The 25,625-nt window shown below is 43.6% G+C and overlaps 1 protein-coding gene across 4 annotated transcripts in view; it reads left to right on the top strand.

Moving 5' to 3' along the window:
• Positions 1–717: 717 nt before the first annotated feature.
• Positions 718–25,625, top strand: part of MLLT6 (MLLT6, PHD finger containing) — a 111,142-nt gene continuing 86,234 nt past the window's right edge. For 2 of the 4 annotated variants that reach the window (XM_044444460.1, XM_044444459.1), the window contains exons 1-2: positions 718–1,556; positions 18,994–19,073. In XM_044444460.1, coding sequence (XP_044300395.1) covers positions 1,448–1,556; positions 18,994–19,073 — 189 coding nt within the window. In that variant the 5' untranslated portion in view covers positions 718–1,447. Of the gene's footprint in view, positions 1,557–7,828; positions 7,934–18,993; positions 19,074–25,625 lie in introns of those variants that run through there. The other 2 variants (XM_044444458.1, XM_044444456.1) reach the window with 1 other exon arrangement.

Genomic DNA, 25,625 nt, shown 5'->3' with positions numbered 1-25,625 from the left:
CCAAAGTAGAGGAACCACCAAAAGGTCAGCAACTGGAGAAAAGGGAAGGTGGTTTGGACATCGGTGGAGTGCCAGAGGGCTGGATAAGGGCTTGGATCGCAGGCTTGATGTTTGATGCCCCTGCTATACATCATGGGTTCCATTGTCAAAACCATCTTACCATTAAGAAGTTTCTCCTAATGTTGGACCAAAATCTACCCTCCTATCCCTTAAACCAGTTAGACTTAATCCTGTTCTTTGGGGCAGCAGAGAAGAAACCTTTGCCCCCTTCTTTGTGAAAACCTTCCAGGTCCCTGAAAAGAGCTATCACAGCCTTCTCTTGCCCAGGCTGCGGGCGCTATCACGGATGCCCCTTTCAAACATAACCCCAAATTTACTTAACACTCAACTCCACCTTTCTTTGTAATCTTTTCCTTGGAACGCAAAAAGTGCATTACACATCTTATTACCTCTGGGTATTTCCCTGCCGCCCTCCCTTTCCCTGCAATGATCCAGCACGGGTTACTTCACAATTTGCCTAAGTTTGGAAAATATAATAAACTACTTTCAATATCAAGGTTTTGAAACCCGCACGCTCTTTTTGTTAAGCTCGTCTTCCCCCGTCGGCCAAAGGGTGGCGCTGGTGGAACCCTTATCTGTCAATATTGTTACAGATAACAGGATTTAAGGGGGGGTGGGAGATATTTCTTCAAACAACTCCCCTCCTCCCCCCTCTTTTCTCTCTCTTCTCTTTGGTATTCGCTTCATCGCTTCGTAATGAACAACAGCACCCCCTCCAAAAAAAATGCTGCTCACACACTTTAGATGCCAGATTCGTTCTCCTGAATGAAGAGAAAGGAAAAGGACGACGAAGTGATGGTGGCGGTGGGGAGCCCCTAAGCACCCTTCAATGATTGCCGAGAGGCGCGGGGTAGAGGAAGCAAACTGAAAAAGCTCCCTCCCAAGCGTGGCAACTGTTCTTGAACCGAAGACTTTACAGGCGCTTGGAGCCATGATTGCGGGCTGTGTGCAGCCCAGGCGACGTTGTGTGCGTGTGTGTGCGTGCGTGCGGCTCGGAGTGTGCATGTGAGTGCGTTGGTGTGTGTATGGGGACTAGCAACCGCGACTGGCTCGAGCTCAGCGCCAGCAATGCCGCCGCCGCCGCCGCCGCGCTTTCTTTTGCTAACAACAATGTGGCATTTTTGCCCTGGGGGGGAGGCTTCACAGCTCTCTTTTTTCCCCCCATCCTAGTGGGATTGCGCGTGAGAGTGTGCGTCTGCGTGTGCATTGAAGAAGGAAAAAAAAGCGGATCGGAGGAAGAGAGAAGTCCAAGAATAAAAATAAATAAATATTTTTAAAAAAGAAGAAGAAAAGGACGGGGCAGTGAAACGGCAACCTCAGCGACGACAACAAGAACACAACAGGAGGGTGGCGGTGGGGAATCAGCACAAGAGAAACTTATGGAAGAATGAAGGAGATGGTGGGTGGTTGCTGCGTCTGTTCTGATGAGCGGGGCTGGGCAGAAAACCCCCTGGTGTACTGTGATGGACATGGCTGTAACGTGGCGGTGCATCAAGGTAAGAACCCCCTCCCTTTCTCCCCCTCCCTCCCTCCCTCCAGACACCTTTGCCGACCCTCCGCCTCCCCCCCTTCCCCAGTCAAGTCCCTGTATGCATCCTAACTCTTAAGGCTTTGCCAGAATATAGCTAACATATAGAGGGGGAGAGAGAAAGAGAGATGGGGGTATGGAATAACCCCCCTCCTCCATCCATCATCACACTGAAACCTTCGCAAGCTTTAAGCAAAAAGAAATGGGGAGGGGGGGGCGGAAGGTGTTGGTTTGAGACAGCGGAATAAGAGTTGGAGGGGGCGAAGAGATAAAATGATGGTGATGATAGATGAGGATGCACTGAAAGTATACAGTGAAAGTATTCTAATTTCTATTGTTCCATATAACGGTATTCTCGATGGGGGGCTTTGTGAGGGCTGCAGATGCAACATTTTGTTAAAAGGTTTGGGAAGAAAGGGGGCTGTGTTTGTGTGCTTGTGTGTGCGTGGATAAGGAGGGGCAAGATCTTAGGTTGTCCTGTCTCCACTGGGATGGGTGTTTATTGCTTTGTTTTGTGTATTTATTAATTTTTAATTGCATTAGCCTCTGAATGGATGTGGTGGGTGGGGGGAAGAGGCATATAAACAGAAGACAGGAGAGGCAGAAAGGGTGGTGATGCTTGGTTGTTGTGGGTATTAATAATATTATTATCTGATGTAGCTTTAAAAGAAATGTATGGCAGTGACCTCTGACTGTCTCCCACAAGCTTCCTTCCGGATTAGCTGGGCTTCTATTATTAGCTACCATGTAACACGGGTGGTGAGTGTGTGTGTGATTTTCCATAATGTTTGGGGTGGAGGTAGGCTGGGGAGGGGGCTCACTAGCCGGCTATTTCAAGGTAAGCTAGTGAAGAAGGATGTCTAAAGAGTGAATGTGAGAATGCAACATTACCTCTATACAAAAGATCACCTTTTGAACAAGGAAATAATAGAACCGAAGAGTGAATGAGTGAGTGAGTGTTTTCGGGGCAGGCGTCCTCTCTGTTCCTTTCTCTGGCTCCCTATGGTAGATCATTAACACTGGAAACACAAGGGCCAAGGAGGAGTCACCTCGGTTGCACCCTGCCCCACTGAAGTAGGGTTATTAATGTAATTTCAGGCCTGGCATCTTAACCCTTTCTATCAGGGTTTAGTTGCTCAAACAAGAATAGTCAGAGCTCAAACTTACCTGGCAGCGGTGCAGTTAGGTCATTTAAGACTCTGGGCTTAATGGTCATATTGGGGAAGGGGGAGCTCTTTAGATGACAGTCTTACCCCACTTCCTTCGGGACATGGTAATCTAGCCCTGCTGAGCTTGTGGACCTTTTGCTCCTTCTGAAGAGCAGGGCCCTGGACTTTCCTGCCCAAAGTCCTCTCCTAACGGCACCAGTGTTACTTAGAGGGGTCCCAGTTCCTGACATCAAATCATTTACCCCTAATTCAGATTGGGCAAGGATGAGCTGCTGTGGTTATGCTCTTGGGGTGGGGGGAGTCACATCAAAACCTTTTTGTTTGGGTGGGCATTTAAGGTTCAATAAAACTCAGTCTTTTTTTCTTCTTTTGCTTTAGTACACTGAATATGTGAGCTGTTCTAGTGATTAGTCTGGGAACTTGCAAGATTAGGGTTCTAGTCCTACTCAGCCATGAACCTCACTGGGTAACTTTGGCCCAGTCATTCACTGTCAGCCTAACCTACCTCACAAGGATGTTGTGAGGAGAAAATGGAGCTATGTAAGCTGCTTTGGGTTCCTCACAAGAGCAAAAGAGCTGGGATATGCATGCAACATAATATATTTTATATTTTAGTTAATGTGTTTGTTTTTAATATTATTTTATATAGCTACATTTTATAGCTATGTGGCTGCTTTGAATTGCAGAGAAATGGAAATATCTATCTTGATAGTACTCCAAAATTCTCTCCTTATGAATATTATTAATGTTATGTTGTGTTATCCTGCTTAACTTTATAAATTCTAGGTGGCAAGTGAACATGTCCCTAGGCTGATCCTTGGTACTGAAAAGAGATTCCAGGAGTAAGCTTGAAATATTTATTTGTTATATTTATATCCCATCTTGTTTCCCTTTCAAGGAAATCAAGGAAGCATACATAATTCTCCTCCTCTTATCCTCACAACAAGCGTGTGGGATAGGTTGGACTGAGCATCTGTGAATGGACCAGAGTCACCCAGTGAGCTCCATGGCTGAGTGGGGACTAGGACCAGGATGTCCCAAGTCCTAAGCACGACATCACACTGGCTTTCAGAAAGTAAGCCTTGTTTGAAGTGAAGACCCATTCATTAGCTCTGACATTTCTTCCCTCATGAATCTCAAGTGCATTAAAAAACAAACATGCATATAAGCGAGTGAGAAACAGCACTTCGCAAAAGGTAGTAAAGCACTGTAGCTTGGTGATAGAGGAGCCTTGTAAATAAGTCCACAAAATTACTAGCCTGCAATTTTTTTATTGGCTTGTTAACATGCCAGTATGCTGCTTTTCCTATCTGACCACGGAGAAAGAAAGCCCCCTTTCCACCCAACAATGAAAGGCAAGCAACTAACTCTTAACAAGCTAGTAAAACTGTATTCAGTTCTACTAAAGGGATTGACAGAGGGAAAGGGACCTACTGCCCCTCCTCTGTCCATCTACTCCATTTCTGTTGTTTCCAAAGAGGGATTCCTTGCTTTGTGGCTAACTAACTGGGCTGGCAAAAGAAGGATGGAATAATCCATTCCTCCTTAACCAGCCTGCTGGTTGGTCTTTGTGGAATTATAGGCAGTCTCCTGTATGGAATTACTGGTTGGCATGTTTGCAGTGTAAAAGTTTCAGGTTCAGTTCCTGGTATTTCCAGGTAGCGCTGGAAAAGGCTCCCCTCTAAACAGCCTTTGCCAATCAGTGTAGACAACACTGAGCTAGATGATCTGATGGTGTAAGCTGACCTTCTGCCTGGGAAGTTGGTTGAAGAAGTAGAGCATTTGAACACAGGTTTCCCAAGAACTAACTCCCTTCCTACTTGTCCTCCTCTCCCTGAGGAAGCTTTAAGTCATCTCTTTGCTTGAATGGGCTGGCCTGCGGCACTATTGCTGGTTTGCTAGGTACTGTACAATATCTAGATATGATGCATCAGCAGTCTGTAAAGACTATCAGGCTATACTGTGTAAGCATGTCTCAGGCACATTCTTGTAAGGTCACGAGATAGAGTCTGCTCAAAGCCACAAGTCTCTGTGCATGAAGTCAGATTGCCTTGAGCCTCCCTGCCATTGGTATCACCAGAGGACGGTGTGTGAGAGAGAGTAAGTCTCTGGTTCCTAAAAGAAGTGCTCTTCTAAGCAGTGTGAGATGCATTGCCTAGATTAGGGATAGCAGGTGATGGTACATAACCTGACTTTGGCCTCTGAAACAGTGTTATCTAACTTGGAGTCAAGTTGTAACCGAGGGGTGTGATACTTTGCCCCTGGTTTCGTTTATGAGTTTCATAAAGAAAATAAATATAGAAATATATGTATACAGGGGGAGAGAGAGAGAGAGGATGGTGTAATGACTGAAGTGTTGAGCAAGGGCCAGGGAGATCAAAATTCAAATGGCCACTAAACTGTGAAGCCAGTCATTTCCCTGAATCTACCCTACCTTTCAGGGATGTTATGAGAATAAAGTGGGGAGGGGAGAAAGCCACCTAAAGTGGGGAAGGGAGAATGCCAACTTGAGGCATAAAGGTTCTTAGTGGCTAAACACACTTCTGGGTCCCAGCCCACACCCAGGAGAATGAACTGGTTCCCAAGCAAAGCGATGCTGGCCACTCCTGGTCTAGAGCTCTGGCCTGTAAGTAGCGAGGCTGATTATAGTGGAGCCAGAAAAGGGGAAGAAAAGCAGAAGCACTGGGAATGGGAGGGAGAAGGAACCTATGCCCTTCTTCTTTCACAAAGTGTCTCAGCCAGTGGTCATATTGAAGGTAGAGCTACAGTTTGGGAACTTCTGACTGCTGTTTGACATTTATTTACTGACACTGTTACCACTACCACCAGGCCAGCCTTCCAGGGCCTACTGACAGAGGAAGGCCTCACCAGACAGCACTGTGTGCAGAGCCCCTTCAGACTTGGAGCCAGACATTGGTGTGTGGAGTCCTTCCGGCTTTGCCTGTCTGCTCCGGGTTGCATGTCTTAATTCACTGGGACCAGAGTAGACCAGATGGGGCAGCCATACTTGTCTGTGTGTACTTCTGTCCTGCTCAAGTCTAGAGGAAGCTGGGCTGCATTAATGTCAATAGAGACAGCTGGGGTGAGGGGTGATGAATTCTCCCATGTCTTGCCTCTCTAGGCACCATTGCTTCAGCCACACCCCCACCCACCACCCTACCTCAGGTCTGGTATCATCCAGACTGGGAGAAAGAGAGTAGAACCCTTCCTCCAAAGAAGTGACATGGTTCTTACATGGGCTTTGCACAGGACAGGGCAATTAGATGTTTGGCCTACAACTCCATCCCTTGTCTTTTGCTGTGCTGGCAAGGGCCACCAGTTACCCATACCTGGCTCAGGAGGAGGAGACTATAGTTCAGTGACAGAGCATACACTTTGTATGCAGAAGGCTCAAGGATCAATTCTGGGCATTGTCAGGTACAGTCAGGAGAGACTCCAGTCTCAAGCCCTGGAGATTTGCCCATCACCAATCTCTGTGGACATTGGACAAGACTGGATTAAATGGCACATAGTCTGACTCAGTAAGGCAGCATCCTATGTTATATGCATTATTCTGTACTGGAAATTTCACCGCTTAAGTGTGCAAATTTGGTATCAGTAGCAGGATTATAATTCCAAAGACTTGAGCTAACCAATTAAAATAAATTAAAAAGTTTCTAGCTCATGTGGCTGCTGATACTGGGTGGATCTGGATTTAGATACTGGGTGGATCTGGATTTAGACTCATGCAACTGAGTTGGTGGAAGTAGGCTTCCCTGCCTCCCATTTCCCACAGCAGCCCCTCCCTCTCCCTGAAAATGCTACACAGAGGGTCAAGGAATCCTACGGAATGGGGTGAGCTGTATGTGAATATGAAGAACACATTAACAACAAACATGGTTGCCCCCATTGTATCCAATTTGGTATTCAGGAGCATCCATCTGAGGGGCCAGATCAGTGTCTCCTACACTGAGTGGCTACTAATATAAACCAGGGGTGAAAAACATGGCCCTCCAAATGTCTTGGCCGGGACTCCTGCCAGTCCTCAGCATTTAGTATTCTGGCTAATGCTGATGGGAGTTGTATGCCAAAGCACAAATTATGCACTGTTGATTTAAGCAATTAAATACTTCTATGTACTAAGCGTCCATGCCCTAAACCACCAATCCCTTTATTTGTGTTTTTATTTTTGAAAAAGGGGATCTGGTCTGCGCTGCAAATCTTGTTTTTATGAAGTGTATAACACAGTAGCCATATCAAATGATCCTTGAATATAGTGCTTTCTGTGCAGTTTAATTTATAAAAACATTAAATAATGGGCTTGTAATACCTGGTCATAAACGTGGCCTTTCCTACTAAAATTCTCTCTGTACTACTTGCCTTCCACAAATCTGTTTCTCATGTGCCTATGGATTTGTCCAGTTTTGACAGTATGTACATAGTTTCCTACCCAGAAAATAATATTGAATGAAGCACTCCTAAACCAACTAGGAGGATTCATATGAATCAGTACCAGGGATCAGATACACATAGGCATCTGTTTGAAAGTGTGCTATATGAGAATGGCTCTTTTTGAAGGCATCTTCTATTTGAAGGTCTCTATACTCCAAGTCCCATTCAAAGTTAAAGAACCACAAGAAGGAAAGGCAGCCAGGTCCTCAAGGTTGCCCACTGAAAGTTAGCAACTGCCCACACTGTCTTCTCATTTGGGTGAGGGGCATTGTATTTTTGTTTAGCGATAGCACTGCTTTGGAAATCTGCATTTGTCAGATTTTGAACTAGTTTTTGTACAGCTATGATTCTTTCTGGCATTCCATTGTTTTTTGGCAATTTGTAAGTGACCACCCTAGACACAGGACAGGTAAGAGCAGTGGAAAAGCAGGAAAGGGAAGGCTGAGGTCTCTTGGAAAAGGCTCAGTATGACAGAGTAAATACTGAGGAGAATTTCAAAGATGAGAGCGAATAGGTTCATCACGGGAAAGGCACATGCTTGCAAGCCCCTTAACGCCCAGCTAAAGGGCATAAAGAGCCTACGAACTGCCTTGTTGAATCTGGCTGAGGTTCATCTGACTTAACATTCCTTTTCCCACAGCTGAAAGCCCTCTGGGGTGCTTACAAGAGCAACATAAAACCAGGATGTATGAAGATTTTGTTCCTGTTTCCAAATCATGGGAACGTGTCTTTCTCCTGTCCCTATGTAAGGATGGTTGTTTCTCCCTTACTCTTTGTGTTTAGGGTTTGATAGTCAGAGATACACTGTCTTAGAACATGGAGGTTCTGATTTGGCATCATGCCAAATAGTTGCTGATAGACCACTAATTAGTGCTCTTTTAGAGCCAATTTTGTAAGTCAGCTACATGCTGCATGAAGAAATAAGTCTTTGTATTAGTCTCTGAGTCACATCTGTTGGCTTTGCTGGATGATCACAAGTGCTAGTATTTTCTTCCAGAGGAGTAGCTGTGTTAGTTTGTTGCAGCCAAAATAAGAATACATCTTGTTGACTAAAGATGCAATCCTGTACACACACTCCTAGGAGCAAGCCCCTTGAACTCAGGCTTTATTTTGAGGAGACATGGGTAGGACTGAACTGTGAGATACTTATTATGGCATAAGTCTTTTACAACCTGGTGCCCTCCAGGTATGTTGGGCTGCACTTTCTGATGCTTGTGCTGGCTGAGGATGATTGTAATTCTACCTGGTTGGAGGGTACCAGGTTAGGGAAGCCTGCCAGAAACTTTTGTTGATGGATGCATGAAGGGCTAGCTGAAATTGGCAAATCAATTTTTAGCTAAGAAATCACAGAAAAGAGCTCAAAGTGGGTAACACTGGGCCAATTTGTACCTGATGGCAGCAAATTGTGAATTAATTGATTAAGCCATGGTTTATACATAGTGTGTGTGAGCTGCTTTGAGTTTGTGTGAGCTGCTTTGAACAGCCAGTGGCTCTAACAACTGAACATAGGTTAACTCGTCATAGCTGAACTCTGGGTTGTTTTACCCAATATGTTTACATTTGGACAACATGCTAATAACCTACAAATGGAGCATTAATAAGTCGCTTATGCAAACAGAAAAAGGTTTACACATGGTGTGTATTCTCAGAAATCCTGAATTAATTAATTCACAATATCCTGTTATGAACTATGCCACTGTTGCGCACTCCAGAACTAGTTGGTAGGATCCCTTTCTTCTCTGGGTTAAAATTTTCCTTTTTTGCTAGAGAACTTATATTCTCCTCTGTGGAGAAATGGAAACAAATAGGTATAGGAAATAAACAATAACCAGGGGATGAGAACAGGAGAGGGAATGGAATGGAAAAACAGCAATGATTAAACCAATGGGAAGTCATGTAAAAATAGGGGGTCGTGGGAAATCAAGGACATTTCCCTGCTGGCAGTTAAAAAAAAAAGAGAAACTACTAAACATGAATATGCTGAAGAAGAAAATACATGAGTCTGGTATCACATTTCAACTCATATTAAGGCAGCCACATATATATCACCAGAGGCTAAAAGAGGGACCATAACTGCATATACTTTACATATGTTGATTTATAAGTATAGAAGCAAATTTAGAAAGAATTACTGTAATTTTAAAAGAAACCTATAGCAGGAAAGTCTGCAGCCAGGTGATTTGTGTGTCTTCTCCGTCAGGTGCTCACTGCTGATGAGCCGCTTCAACAAGCTCTTCCACTCCTCCCTTCTAGTGGTTCTTGGCTTTTAAACTTGAACTAGACAGCACTTCAAATGGAAGATGCCTTCAAGTAAAACTGCAGGATGGGGAAACATCTTTAGGTTTGTGGACAAGGTTGTCACCCAGAACATGACCGGCAGGCCAGATAACTTAGTTGAGGGGTGTGGCACTCCCCACAGCCCCCTGTGGCCCCATCAATTCCCCCCCCCATTTCCCCCCTGAAGTTTATAAAAAGGTGAGAAAGGGGAGACATGATATACAGGTACAAAATTAGGCATGGTGTGGAGAAAGTGGATAGGGAGACGTTTTTCTCCCTTTCTCACAGGGTTCATTCCATGAAGCTGATGGGAGATTCAGGACAGAGAAAAGGAAGGACTTGTTCACATGGTGCATTGTTAAACAGTGGAATTAACTTCCGCAAGATGTAGTGATGGCTACCAATTTGAACAGTTTTAAAAGGGGGGTTAGACAACTTCATGGAAGGTAAGGCTAGTGGTGGATAATAGTCCAGATGGCTCTTCCACCTCCAGTATAAGAGGCAATATGCTGAAGTCCCCCAGTTGCCAGGAGGATGGTGTTTCACTCCTGTCCTCTTGTGGATTTCCCATGGGCGGCTGGTTGGCCACTGTGTGGACTAGATGGAACTTTGCCTTGATCCAGCCGGACTCTGCTCACATTCCTATGAAATGTCCGTTTTCCAAATACACTTTGTAGCTTTCTGTTGTAAGGCTAGGAATCCAACATATCTTTCCAACCTTCATATATATATGTGTGTCTGTATTCATGAGTGCAGCATTTCAGCTTTTAAGAGCAAATTAGCCAATTGGCATTTTGACAGAAGCCAACATCAAATCTAATCATCCCCATTGTTTCATGTGTGTGCATTTCTATATGACTCTCTCTTCCTTTATATATCCTCTGAAACTGATGGCATTTTCATTTCTTTTGTGTATAACCTGGTCAGAATTGTGTATATTTTAGATGTGGTACATGATTTTAATACTGGGTATAGAATTCTATATTCTGATACTATTTGCTTTCACTCAAAAGCAAGCCCATGAGACTGAGAAGTCTTGAAAAATTGGGCATGCAAAAGCTGGTGTGTGAAGCTACGCAGGAGTTCCAGTAGTCACAGCCTTAAAGAGCATCTCTGCTGTATTGTAAAGTAAGGTTGTTTAAGGTCAGAAACCAGTTCCTTCCTCCTCTTCCCCCACCCTCAAAAATATTAGCAAAAGAAAAGTGCTTTGTCTGCAGTGAATGGGTGGATGTGATCTGTCAACTGTTAAAAGGATTTTTGTTTATTAGTCATCTGTGCCTTTTAACCAGTGAATGAATGAATGAAATTTCAATATATTTATATTTCGTCATGCACTCAATATAGGAGTCTTTTATGTTTTTGACATATTGAAGAAAGTGTAAGATAACTTACCATTAAATCTACAAAAGCTACCATTCATTGTAGAAAAACTGTCTTTAATACGTCCTTTTTCATTCCCTATTTTAAAAACATACCAGAACCAAAATTGCCTGGGGGTAAAATAATCTCCTGTATAAATTAATCAGCTAAAACTTTAGTTAACTGTTCTAACAAACCCATTAAACGGGCTTCCAGGTATAATACATTTCTTATATGCTACTGGTATCAACAGCCAGCATGCTGTAGTGGTTAGGGTGTTAGTCAAGGCCCAGGAGGTGTTGGGCTGGGACCAATTCTCACCTGGCTCACTGGGTGGCTTTGGGTTAGTCACGTATTCCCAGCCTAACCTACCTCAGTGGGTTGATGTAGTGATAAAATAGGAAGTGGATAAGAACCATGTAACTTCTTTGGAGGACTGGTTGATCAACAGACTCTAGTAGTGCAATTGTCTACACATCCATTCAGAACTAAGACTGGTTATTTTGGGTGGAGCTTCTTCTCAGGCAGGGGTGTATATCAGCCTTCCCCCACCCAGAATACTTCACAGCAATAATCCCATCAGCCCCAGTCAGCATGGCCAGTGGCAGGGGACAGTGGGATTTATAACCTAAAACATCTGGAGGGCACCAGGTTAGGCTGCAGCAGTATAGGATTGCAGCCTAAATGCCTGGTAGAAATGAAACAAAAGCTATCAGAAAGGCTTTGTTGCCTTGAAGAGATGGTTAGAGAACACTGAACTCCTTCAAATGAGTGCGAGACTCCAGGGCCACATACATTGCATTTGTGGGTGCTGAAAGAGTTTCTGGTTTTATTTCAAGATGAATGAAACTGTAATATTGGAAGATTCCTGGGTAAGAGGCGAAGTGCCAGAAGACTGGAGACAGACATATGTTTAAGGGTGACAAGGAAGATTCAGAAGAATTCAGAGCTGGCAGCATGATGTCAACAGTGGGCAAAATTCTGCAACAGATTATTGAGCAGTCATTCTGTGAGCATCTAGGAGCTAATGTATCAATTACTAGGTATCAACATGGGTTTGTCAGGAATAAGTCATGGCAGATCATCTATATCTCCAGTCTGACAAGGTTATTAGTTTGGTAGATCTTGGGAATCTCATAAACATGGTCTGTCTTGCTTTCGGCAAAGTACTGGGCAAGGATTCCCAAATTACTAAAATGTGGGTTGGATACTACTAATGTAAGGTAGATCCGCAACTGGTTGAGCAACTGTTGAATATTAATGGCTTTATATCCTCCTAGAAGAAGGACCTCAGCCAAGGTCCCACAGGGCTCTGAGCTCCTTCTGCTGTTCAGCATCATTATAAAAGACCTGGGTGAGGACACAGAGGTATTGTTTATCCAATCTACAGATTACACAAACTTGAAAGGATAGCCAACAGGTCAGCACATTGTAACTAAACTCCTAAGATGAAATTTTAAAGAGAGAAAAGTAAAGTTTTGCAGGTAAAGAAAAAAATAAAAGTCACAGATATGGCATGGGGGGAAACCTGTTCTGATTGGCATTACCTTTCAGTGGGACCTAAGAGTTTTAGTAGCTCACAAGCTGAACATAAGACAGTAGTGTGGTTTGACTGTTGAAAAACTAATGCAGTCTTGGAGTATATTAAAAGATGCGTAGTGTACAGAACATGGGAACATATTTGTACTCATTAGTGAGGTCACATTTGTGGTATCGTGTCCAGCTCTGAACACATTTTAAAAAGAAGACTGAGTGCTGAGCATGTCTAGAGGAAGGGCAACCAGCATGGTGAGGATTCTGGAGATCAGTTCCTATAAGAAACAGTTGAAAGGGCTGGGTATGTTTAGCCTGGAGAAGCTTAGCTTAAGGGGAGACATGATGCCAGAAAGATGGAACAGACTTGTTCTCTTTTCTTTCAGAAGAGAGGACTAGAACTACTGGGTGGAACATGCAGGGAAGTAAATTTCAGCTAAGCACTAGAAGAAAATTCCTTGCAGAGACAGCAAGGAATTAGTAGTGGAACTGCCCTTGGGAGATGATGGAAACTGCACCGGTGGAATTTAAGCAGAGGCTGGATAGCGCACTGCTTTGCAGAGCCCACATAGTGCATGGGGTTGGACTAAATGAGCTTTCAAGCCTTCTTCTAACTTTGGTCCTGTCCCCACTTACTAGGGCTAATACCAATGTTCTGACATTTATCCTTGGTTCATCACAGTTCCTAGAGTTGCCTTTTGTAATGCCTCATTTCAACATGGTTCATGTGAGATGCTGGGTGACTGTGGCTCCTGGCCACCCCTGCCAGTGGCTGTGCTGACTGCAGTAATGGAAATTATAGCTGCACCTGTTAGGGGGGAACCAGAAAACATGCTAGAATCCGTGAGTACTTCTTCCCCTGCTTTGGTGTTCAGCTCCCTCCTTGGGGTCTCTGTGAATTAAATATCTGAGCCATGGCACTGGATGCCTCTTGACTTTTATGTGCACCTTTGCCAGCCCCTGTGTGCAGAGGCAGAGTTGAGGTATGCATGTGTGTAGGCTTGCAGGATCAGCTTTATTTTTCATTAGAAGGTTGAGGTCAGCTGCTGAGAGCACAGTGCAGAGTAGCACACTCAGAAGAGCGGCTGGCAACTTGTGGTCCTCCAGATGTTTTAGCCCTGGTCGGCATAGGCAACAGCAAGGGATGATGGGAGTTGTAGGCCAAGCCATCTGGAAGGCCACAAGTTGTTCACTCCTTGTGAACACAAAACACAAAAACACTCTACCTTTGAGCACATGCTCTGCCCCCAATTTTTTTTATCAGAACTGATTCCACATTCCTTTCATATAAAGATCCACTCCTGGTTTTTCCCTTTGTTTCCTTCATTTCAGCTGCTGAATCCAGTCTTTCAGAGCCTATTTATTGTTGCCGTTTCAAATGCTTTTTTGATCTATTCCAAACCCACTAGAGATTGACCAGTAGATCAGTTTCTACCCTCTACCCAACCCTACATTAAGGTCCCATGCAGTACCAGACAGTGGCGCTATCAGGACAAGAATTTGGGCAGATGTCTAGGACCCCATTCAGCTCCACCCATAGGAGGATTCCCAAATGCAGCAGAGCTGGCTTGCCCCGTTTCAAGCAAGTAAAGTAAGATACATGTCCATATAAAGAGCCATAAGGTCATTAAGTCCAGAGTCTAAAATTACCCAACTACACCACTGTGCACAGCCCGTCAATTCACACATTGCAGCTGTTGGTAACATAATATACGATCATTGCATTTTTCTAGTATAACTTAAAAGAACCAATCTTCCTCCTCTTACACTAGAAGAGGGCAGGCCTATGGCAGAATAAATGGTGAGAGCAGAGCCTTCCGCCATGTGTAGGAATGGTGGTGGGAAGACCTTGGGCAGTGATCCTTGGCAGGAGAACAGGAGAGTTGTATGTCTGGATTTTTTACCTGTCAAATGTTGTGAACATGCTTTCAGACAGCACTGTCCCTAAACTATGGAAGCCTCGAAGTCAAGAGATGGATTTTCCAGGAATATCCTCAAGCAGTTGGTAGAAAAAGAAACCTTGGGTCTATTTCAAAGTCATAACAAGGAGCTAGTCCTCAGCTGCATTAATATTGCCACCCCCTCCCCTCCCCGTCTGTCTCTTTTTCACCAGACTTAACAGACCAAGTTCCTTCACCTTTTCTTCTATGATTTATTTCCATACCTCTGACTTTTCAAATCAGAGTACCCAAAACTAGAGACATGGAGCTCTTAAATTCAGCCTTAGAAATTGTGGGTTTAATCCAAACTTTGTCTTGCTTAGAGTAGACCTACTGAGATAAGCCTTATTATGATTAATAATAAGTTAATCCTGATCTACATGACCCATTGATTTCAGTACACATGGCTGAGTCTGGTTCCAAACATTCTATTGATGCAGCTTAAAACTGCCTTTGTCTTTCTTGTAGCCACATCAAGGATTGGTTCCATTCAGCAATGATCCCACTGAAGAAAATTTACTTAGTTTGGTTTAATTTGGGCATTTTATTTTGCTTCAGTAGGAATGGGGCAAAGACTGTGAGCTTTCTTCTTGACCTGCCAACAATGCTGCTTAATTTTAAACCACAGTTCAGGGAGGAAAATCAAGGATACACACCCATGCCTCAGATCAGATGGGATCATTTCTCAGGAGAACTAGTATCGCTAGCCAGTTTCCTGGATCAGTAATCCAATAAACTATTCCTATAAACAATGAAATGAACTTGTGTACAAGTTATACATGCTAATCACCAAAGGCACACATCCTTCTTCATAAAAAAAAAGGGGGTAACTTTTGGACAGCAGTGCTATAATTATTATGCTGTTTTTAAAAAATAACCACATAAGATACTCTTTTTCAGTCAGTTTAATCTTGAATATAGCCAAGAGTCATGCTTCAAACCCCTCTATTGACTCTTACCTACCATGCTGCCTGCTACTAAAATATCAAATTGTCCTCCTGAATGTCAGGGCTAAGCCCAGAAAGACATGAAATAGCACGCAAGAAGAAAGTTCCATGGAGCATGTACAGAGTATTTCCCCCTCCCTCTTGTGTAACCACCCTCAGTTCCAGTCAGTATTTATTTAGTCTTCTCAAGATTAGCTCCTCGATTAGAAAGCAAGATTCCCAAGCAAACATGAACACTGTCATCATATATGCTAAGTGCGTAAAGCTTCAAATCCCACAGAAAGTGTCCGTTTTGACAAGCAACAGGTTTAAAGGTAATATAAAGATTTTGGAGCAGAGAGATCCTTTGTGTCCCATCCACCCATCACTTCAGAACTATAATGTTGATGTTTTTTCTTGATTACGTTTTCTCTTGTTGTGTTTTTAATTTGTTTGATTTTAGGTTATAGTTTAATGTAAATACTGAGGTTTATCTCATAAGAACATAAAAGCATAAGAAGGGCCTGCTGGAGGAGACCAGGTCCTTCTGGTCCAGCATTCTGCCTACACAGTGGCCTGCTAGCTGCCTACAAGATCCCAAAGGCAGGACATGATCCCAGAGGCGTTTGCTGCTTGAATTTATCCACACAGTGCATCATTCTGTTCATTTTTATCACTTTCTGTTCACTCCCTTACTTGCTTGAGCTTTATGCAGAAGGTCTCAGTTTCTCTCATCTCCAGAAAGGGTGAGAAAAAACCCTGGAGAGTCCCTGCCAATCAGTGCCAAAATTATGGGACTTGATGGATGCCTGGTTTGACTAAGTATAAGGCAGCTTTCTATTTTCCTAAAATAAGGAAGGCAGCAACTGGAGAGAGACATACGGGGGAGGGGGGAGAGAGTGAGAGTTTTCTTGGTAGTGGTGACCTGTTTGTGGAATTTCTTCCCCAAGGCTTGTCTCATGCCAACACTGTTATCCTTCCAGATTTCTTCCTTATTTCTCCAGGCTTTAAATTCAGTGCTTTTTAGCTGCTGCTTGATTTCACACATTTTTCTTTAGCTTATTATTTTTTGCATTGTATTTGCAGTTTTGCTGGATCTTATGCAAGCATGTCTGAAGAGGAGTAAATTGTTTTAATCAGTAACTGAAAAGGAGAATTATCTGTACTCCCATTAAGTAGTGGGGGTGATGGGGAGGTTGTTTGGGCTGTCCTGCCCATGCATCCAAATGCCTTAGCCAATAGTTCAGCTCTTGCTTGGTCTTAAGTTTCCAACTAATTATTGGACTGGAAAAAAGAACGTTCCACACTTCTGAACCAAACATTGGTTCTTCTTGTTTAGCACAAATGGAAAAAGAGCAAAGGAAGAGTTTCTTTAGGATCTCTGTTCAACCTGGCTTTCCTTCACAAAGTGGCATTGACACATTTCCAGGCAAGGTTTTAAAGAAATTAATTGAAGTTGAGTGATTTATATGTAACCAAAAGAAACCTGCAGAACCCTGTTTGAAAGTCCACAGGCTCCTTCTCCTTTGTGTTTCAACAACACAATAACCCATACTCAGTGGTTGAGGGTGCGTTGCTGTTGTAGGTTGTTATTGAAACATGGGTTATCATATTGTCTGAACCCAGCTGCGCTAACAAGTCACAAACAACTCAAGAAGAGAACTCCTAAACTGTTGTTGGGTTGTGAACAGAGGATTGTTCATCATGGATTGCATTAACCTCTTTTCTGTTGCCTAATGCAAGTATCAATAAGTTTTTCAGTGTTTATGAATGCCTAATGTCCGCTCATTTAAGCTTAATGAAAAAACACTGATTTTTAAAATTCAGAAGCTTCTACCCATATATAATTAGAACCTTCCTTAAATAAATATAACTTCTGTAAGTTACACCCTATCCCCTCTAAGCAACCTACCACATTCACAGTCATTGAAGCTAAAAGGGTGTGTGTGTGTGTGTGTTTGCTTCCCTCCCTTGCCCCCAGGTCCACGTAATTTCTTTTTATTATGGCAAACCCTGTTGGCAGAACAATGAACAGCTCATAGTCACATGATTAGAGGAATGCTAATCAAGGCAGCTTTTTAGCATTTCCCTGTGTCCTGAGATCCTCTGGCAACTACCAATATAAAGAAATTGTAGGCCAGAATAATAATCTAGAGCACAATAGAAATGCAAACATATCTGATAAGTGAAATCTTAGACCATTTTATAAATGATATAACCTAAAGCATAAGCACAGAGTTGAATGTAACATCTTATGTCACTTTACTTGATTGTGTCTTTTGCTATTTTGTTCATGGTAAGAACTGTAAAAAAGGTTTTTGTTACTGAGCATGCAGGCAAAGAAAAGATCGATACAGCAATACACAAAAGTTCATCTAAAACAAAAACAATAACCCCCCCCACCCGAACTGGGCATATGTTTCTATTGTAAAAACAGATTTCGTTTTTCAAAGGGAAGTGACCTTTTAATCAGTTTTTGGGCAGGGTGAATTAGTGCTCCAGGTGGGACAGTATCGCACTAGTCATGTGTTGGGTATAACTGCCCAACTCAAATCTAAGATCTTGCAAAGCTTGCTTGTAGGAGCCGTGGTGTCAAGGGAACAGTATCTCCCATCAGATGATCAGCAGACTGGGCAGTAGTTTGCCGGAGATCAGAACTTGCCTGGTTCACTTGAGAGTGGGACCGCAGCTATTGTCTTGTTCTAGCAAGCTCAGATTCTCTCTTAAATTGCCTTAATTGTGAAGACCAGTGAGTGCTTGGATGGTTGGCCTGCAGAGCACTCTCATCAAATCAGGCAGAGTTGACAGGTTTGCTGTATGGCAAGCTTGCACCATTTACGAGCCCACCAAGCTGCATAGAACCACCTGCATAGATTGTGGTCTGCTAACTGCTTGACCACCTCCTGTTTTGCGGTGTCAGCCAGGCCACAAAAATGAGAGATTTATTGAGCCATCTTATGTGGCTGGTTGACTTCCTTGGCTTAATGGATCACAAGTTGTACAGACCTGTGCTATGATGATTTTTGGAAGTCCAGCTGCACCTGTAAGAGCGAAAGCAGACATTATCACAAGGGCCCTGTTCCAGATCAGAACCTTAGCTTGTCGGTATGAGAGCGTCAATCCTCCTTCCATGGGCCCAATCAGGTTTTGGGGTAATCTATTCCCTTTGATCCAGGCGTTTGCAATTCTGGGGCATCCAGAGCCCCACCACAGGGTGCAGGCTGCTAGAGGCTGTGCAATCTATGAGATGTCCTCCGCTCTCTTTTTTTAAGTCACTGGTTTGACACCAAAATCTGATAGTTGGTAAAATGTTACAGAATGCTACAGAGAACTACAAGGATTACATTTAGTTTGTTTGGTGCTCCACAGTATCTATGAAGTGCTAAAAGAGCTAAATACAGTTTGGAAACAAGCCAAATTTGGCCCTTTTGATGCTCCTAAACTTCTGTGAGACCCATTTTTAGTATTTCCTTTGATTGAGGGGGCAACGGGGGTCACATGTTGCCCACATTTATTTTAATGTACATCCAGTTTGCAATGTAGATTGAAGGCACAGGGTTCCCAACCCATGTCGGCCCCATAGCATGGTGGAAAGGGTTGATGGTGCCCAATATTCCCCAGTGCTGGACTCCCAGTCTGGCTTGGGCCTCCTGCCTGAATAATGGGGAACTGTATTCTGTGGCCCAGCTCAGATTGGCAGGTGAAATAAGATTTAATTTCCCATCAGAAATACATACCTCCAAGTTGACTATTTTCTTGTTCTCTCACAGCATGCTATGGAATTGTTCAGGTTCCCACTGGACCTTGGTTCTGCAGAAAATGTGAATCCCAAGAAAGAGCCGCCAGGGTGGTAAGTATATCGAAGAGTTGTCCTGTTAGATCAGTCCAATGTGCCATGTATCCCAGCACACTCTTCCCCTCAGAGGCTAGTTGGATGTTTCTCAGAAGCTCACAAACTGGACGTGGAAGCAACTTCTCATCTCTGCCATCTGTCCACAGCATCTTGAATGTTGAGGTATATTTCCTCTGAAAGTGGAATCCCCAGTCCCTTGGGTATTAAGACACCTGACTCCACCCAGGCTCAGCTAAGTTTAGTGCCACCTAACATCTAAATGAAATAATCTCAGACACGCTGCAAAACAATGTGCCTCCTCCCCCCTCTCAAAAGAATAAGGAGTCTGGGCTAGCCAGAAAGTCGTGATGCTGTGAATGACAGCGATGATGCCCAGCTACAGGATTGTGGGGGTGCTCAGCTGTGGCACCTTCGGCGCCAACCCCATACACCTAGAAAAGGCAGGCTATGCAGATGGTACATTCTCTTGGGAGGCTTCTGTTTGTTTGGGGTGCTTTGCACAGCTTGGAAATGATAGCACTGTTCAGACAGTGGGCCTTCTGCCAGTTTTGGCACCCTGGCAAATGACAAGCCCTTGGAGCAGAATGAGTGGCCACACACTGCTTTCACCTGACCTCTACCTAGGCTGGGCATTTATATTTTACCAAAACAAGCGGAGGGGGGGATGCATCCCCAAAAAAGAGGACAAAAGGCGGCACAGGCTTGCATTATATTTGCATGTGCTGCTTTTAATGGCAAGATGTGCTATCATTTAAAGAGAAAGGCAAGAGAGCTCACCATCATGGGAGGTAGTCGTGAGCAGGTGGCCTGTATGCCTTGTTCAGTCAGCTCTCTGTTGATGGGCAACTTTAAGGCTCTGTTTCTGCTTCCCATGATTCTCATCCTGGACTAAAGAGCCCTTCAGACAGCTTCAAGTAAAGGACTATATTGTATAAAGTAGGATGCATAGCCATCCTAAAGGGTACTCCAGAGGACTGGAAAAAGAAGGGCCAGTAGCATGGAGCTGTGAGTCAGGTAGCAGAAGGCATCAATAAGAAGTTAGAGTAATCTTACTCAGACAGGTGTTTCCCGGATGCTTTGGCCTTCCACTCCCCGGGCAGCATGGCTAATGATCAGGAGTGGTGGCAGTGTAATCCAGAGCAGATGGAGGGTACCATGTCAAGGAAGGCTGCAGTAGATGGAGTCAAGGTATCTGGGATATAAGGGAGCCAATGTTTGGGGCCTGAGGAGAAGGGCTAGGAAGGGGAAAAGATGAGCTCCAATGGTGCTGGGTTCTGCTGCATGGAAGAATTGCCCAGAGGCTACAGCCAGCAGGCCACTGACAAGATTTAGCAGATGGAGTGTGCGGCAAAAGATACAGTATCATGGCCAGGACAGGTAGTGGAAAAGAGATGTCTCAGAGCCACAACAAGTGTAGGTATCAATAGCCCAGGACTTATGGAGGTCTTCTGTGCAACAAGGAGACTGAGGATCAAGCTAAACATTACGTTAATTGTGTTGTGCACCTGAGACATGTCTGTCTGTCTGTCTGTCTTTGCTGGACCCAATTCAGATTGCAACCACTGCATTGGGAAGGGAAGATTAAGCTCTCCTCATCTGCTTCCCCAAATCTCCCCTATCTCATGTTGGGGTTGAAAAAAATGTTTCCATTGGAAAGTTTTCCCCCCTTTCTAAAAGCCCCTTTGTAGTGCTTTAAGGAATTCAAGGAAGCAGGTATTGTGGTATAGGAAGAAAGGTTTATTCTTTCTCTGCTTTTGCATAGTAGTCCATTCAAATGAGGGCTGCACACACACTTACCCCAGAATAAAAACAAAGATGAGCCTCAGGTGGACACTACAGCCCAAATTACAATTGGGGAACTAAATCATGGATTATAGGTGACTTGCTAACCGTGGCAGCAAGCTATTCTAGCTTGGTTCACGTAACACAGGAAGCTGCTCTGCTGAGGATGTCAATTCATCTGGCATGCACAGGATGAATGACAAGCTTATTAACTACCCTATGATCACGTGAACCAGCTCTACATAATTAACGCAACACATTGTTTGACTCTGTCTTAGTCCATCACTGTTATTTGACCACTACTGCCACTTAGACTTGCAAGCTCTGAAATAATGTGTTTGATTAGTTGCAGCATATGAGGCAAAGGCCCATCTTTCCCAGGAAGGGGAAATGTGTCACATGAGCCTTACAATGTGGAGCTGCTTATGGCTAGCATGGACATGTACCTGCCCACCCCACTGCCCCAAGGCTGCCTTGGGAAGGCAAGATAAGGGCCACCTGGTGTGTTGCATGATGTAAGAATGGGATCAAAACCCCACCATGCCTGTTTGAGGAGATTTTGCTGAAGAAGAGTTAAAAAGGAGGTTGTCCTATCAAGTTTTTGATAAGCATGTCTATTTTGAAGGGGTGGGTGGGAGGAACAAGAGGTCTTGTTCAAGAATGAGATAATACCCACCTGAGAGTCAGTTTCTTTAATTGTGGAAGTTGGTTTGCTTAATCCATTAATCTTGGTCAGATTTCATTGACCATAGTGGCTGGGTGGTATACACCAACACGTCTGGAGGGCTCTAGATTGGGCGTAGGATTGACCCAGCTTTATTTTTCACATTTTCAAGCTGAAAATGTTTTCCATAACTGCTTCAGGTTGATCCTTAAGTGAAAAGGAAACAAAGCTAGGAAACATTTATATTCTGTTCAGTAAGAACTTTGGAGCAACAGGGAGAAAGTCTTCAGTGGTGTTCTCATATGGTGGATCTGATTGAAATAGATTTGTGTAAAATACTGCAGATGGGTTGGCAGTTTCTTCTGACATTCTTGTCTAGCCTCCATTCCACTGAATGTGTGTTTATTGCTTCTTTGTATGTTCCCACCTGCTTTCCCAGCACTTTGTTTGATTTATTATCAAATTCTAAAGTGTTTCTCTTGAAGCAAACAACAAACATACCCTAAGAGCCCTTTCTATCTTGTGCATACATGTGTACATACTGTGAATGGTGCGGAATCTCACTCATTATGCCCCTTTTTAGATGCATTATCTTCTGGCTTAGATTGAGGTCAGGAAAAATCAGTTCTCTGTGTGTTTACAGCTAAAGCTGGCTGTGTGCTGTGCTGGTTGGCTGGAAACAGATGATGTCAAGAATCCACCTCTCTGCTGCTTTGCAAATCACCTTTTCAACATTTTGAAAGTAGATTCTGCTTTTATCCTAAAGAAAAGAAAAGGAGCAAGAAGAACGGAGGATGGGGAAGGGAGATTTTAATTGAATCTTGGTAGAGATGGGAGAGTCTCTGAAATCCTGGAGCATCTGTGACTAAGCTTGTGCCTTCCAGATGTGATGACTACCATTCTGCAGGGGGGGGGGGATGATGGGAGTACAGCATATTCAGAGGAAGCTAAACTGGAGGAGTCAACTTGAAGAGGCACTGCCAGTGACTGGCAGAACTAAAGTAGAAAATAGCATGTTTCTTCCTTGCTGGTGCTTTTAAAATAATAACTTTAAAATAATAGTTTTAAAAGGTAGGACAGCATCCTGAAGCATGGCAAGAACACTTTGGTAGAACTGCTGCTCAGTATGAGTATATCAGTTAAATGATTTCTGAAAGCTGGGAAAGCCAGCTTTGGGAGGGGTAGGGGGAAACAAGTGAGCTCTGATTTGCATGTCTGTCTGTATGCACCCTTTGTATGCAATCTGATATATGCTCTTATAACTTGTCATTTTGCATGCTCCAGTCTATCACATCATCCCCCATTTTTGTATGCAACCATTCTTTTTTGTTATGTCATTTATAGGCTCTTGTCCTTCTACGTTTCTTTGGTTTCCGTCAATTATTTTTTATTTTAATTTGATTATCCTTCTAGCATCCTGGATGCTTTTTCTATTTCTTTGAGTGGTGCAAAGTGTAAGGCAACTTTTCCTGGATCAGAACTCTTTTCAAGGTGTACATGTCTTGGAGGTAATTTGAAAGTGCCTTCACTGCTCTGAAAACATAGGCACATTTGTGTGTCTTTGAACAAGCTTGGAAGGAGAAGAAGAAAAGAAGAGGAAGGGGAAGAAAAGGAGGAAGAAGATTGGTTCTGTGCCAGTTCAGAATGACATAAATGTGTTTAAATTCTCAGGAGCTCAATCCTTTCCCAGCCACTGCTTATGCATTTTTTCAAAGGAAAGCAATTGATTTGAAAAGTCGCATGCCGTTCAGGACAGACACATTCTTCACTTGGATACTGGTATCCAAGTATTAAAAATGGAGTAAGGTTACTAACAACACAACAACAACAAAGGTTATTTCCAGTTGGAAAGCCCTGTGTATGAAGATCAGAAGAGTGGGTATCATTCTTCCCTCTTTCCATCTACATCATTCTGTAGTAAGGAAGAAAGCTGTTGGAAATCCACAGAAGGATTATAAATGCAGGACATCAGGCCCCCTGCAATCACTGTACCTTAGCCATGCTAGCTGTGACTGATGCACGTTGTAGTTCAGAACATTTGGATGGCATCAGGTTTCCTACTCTATAATAAGTTCTGATGCCTAGTATTAAATCTAAAGCTTGGTTTCATGCTAGGACTCAGCCTACCAGCACCTGTTTTCATTCCTGGAGCTCAGTCATGTAATATATGTGGTAGTAAGATAGACATGAATGCCTCTGAGCATGAGCAAAGTGTTTCCAAGCCCTGAATAACCACAGCTTGTTCCTAGATGGCTGAGATGTCTCATTTCCAGATGGGCCTAGTCCCAGACTCTCTTGGTTTAAGGAATTACTTACTCATTCTCATTCTTCCTTGTATTCCCAAAGCCCCTCAGGGGAGGCTAGATGAAGGAAATGCTAAAGCTCAGCCTGCTTTGTGAAGGAATTGTCTGGCTGGCCCTTTGAGACAGACTGGCTGGAGGGCAACTCGTGGGAAAGGTGGAATGATCATGTGAAGGCTTTAGCAGTCATGTTCGAGCAAGGGTATTAAAGTCTTCCAAAGGGTGGGTGGGCCACTGGCAGAGCTGTTTAACCCTTCCTGTTAATGATCAGAGAGTTGCTAATAGTGTAGTGGGAGAGGGCGCTTTGATCCAAAGGGCTGGAGGGACCTTTTCAAGTGCAAATTTCCCAATGTCACGCCACCTGCTGCACAACTCGACCTCTGCTCCTCTTCTTCTTTCTCTCCCAGTTTCAGGCAAGCGGATCCTTTGCAGGAGCAGGCCTAATGAATGCCTAGCCCTTGGTGCATCCTTCAACAGGCACCCCACCAAAGCTCTTTCCCAGACATCTGCCCTTTCCTCCACCACTTGCAGTGGCTAATGGTATCCCATTTCAAACTAGCAAGTGATATTATGCATACATGTGAGAAGAAGACATTGCAACTAGGCCTGGGCATTCTAGAGGACTAGGAGATGGCACGCCTGAGCTAATGATTCAGGAGTGAATTCCCTTGCCCCACATCTTAATGGATCCCCTTTCATTAATGCTGATCCCTTTTATTAATGTTAAACCTTTAAAACTTGAGGTAAAATAGCATGTTGCTATTCTGGATCAACAGGGAGGAATTTTGATTGTGGTGTGTGAGGGGGTAGATGAGTTAGTACGGCTTCTGAGAAGGAAAAGTTGTCTTGCAGGTGGGGAATGGAGTTCAGCTGAAAGCTGCAGCAAAGCCTTCTCTGTTAAGACCTACAAAGAGCCCTGCTGGATCAGAACCCACTGTTTGCACAGTTGCCAATCAAATGTTTATGGAAAGACCACAGGCAGGCCGTGAATGCAAGAGCACCAACCCACTCAGACTGTCCAGCAACTGGGCTTGAAATGAGACTGGAGTTAATATAAGGCCATCATGGCTAGTGGCCCTTGACAGCCTTGATGTTAACATTTAATCAGTGTATATGTTGTTTACCATGTCTAACGAAATCTGTAAGGGTCAAAAATGAAAATGCATCATAATAAATCCAAATGCTTCTCAGTTAAAATCTTTTACATCCTTAAAGTTTAAACTAAAAGCACAAAGACTGGCAAACTAACCGGATGGCACAATTATTCAGGGAAGGGTTGAACAAAGAGGTGGGTGCACACAACACAATTGGCACCTTCCAAATACCCAATGTAAGGCATTCTGCAAGGCTGGTGCCACCATTGAGAAGGCCTGCTTCCTAATTGCCACCAGATGGCAATCTGCAAGTTCCAGTACAGCTAGCAAGGCTCCCCCCAGGTAATCTGGCTTCCAGGTTAGTCTACTCTTTATATGCAGTCACCACTATATCTTGTGGTAGCAACTTCCATAGATTAATTCTATGCCCTGTGAAGAAGTATTTCCTTCTGTTAGTTCAGGGAGTTAACTTGACGATTCAGTGTAAGATTTGAAACGATCTGTTTCCTGTCCATGTTGTTTTCACATGAGTTCATCACCCCTAAAACGGGGTAATTTCACAATACACTGTAACTTTAGTACAGGAATACATTTCTCTGCCATTATTACTCTTAAAATTCCAGTTTAGAACATTTTTTTTAAAAAATAAGCATTTTAAAGCATGTGTTTATGCATGCTTTTAAGCCAAGGACTTGTTAGGAAAGCAGGG

This window comes from Varanus komodoensis, unplaced genomic scaffold (assembly GCF_004798865.1).
Source record: "Varanus komodoensis strain SLA01 unplaced genomic scaffold, ASM479886v1 scaffold45, whole genome shotgun sequence".
Lineage (NCBI taxonomy): Eukaryota > Metazoa > Chordata > Lepidosauria > Squamata > Varanidae > Varanus > Varanus komodoensis.
Note: the sequence above shows the minus strand (reverse complement) of the source record. Positions and strands in the feature narration are given on the sequence as shown.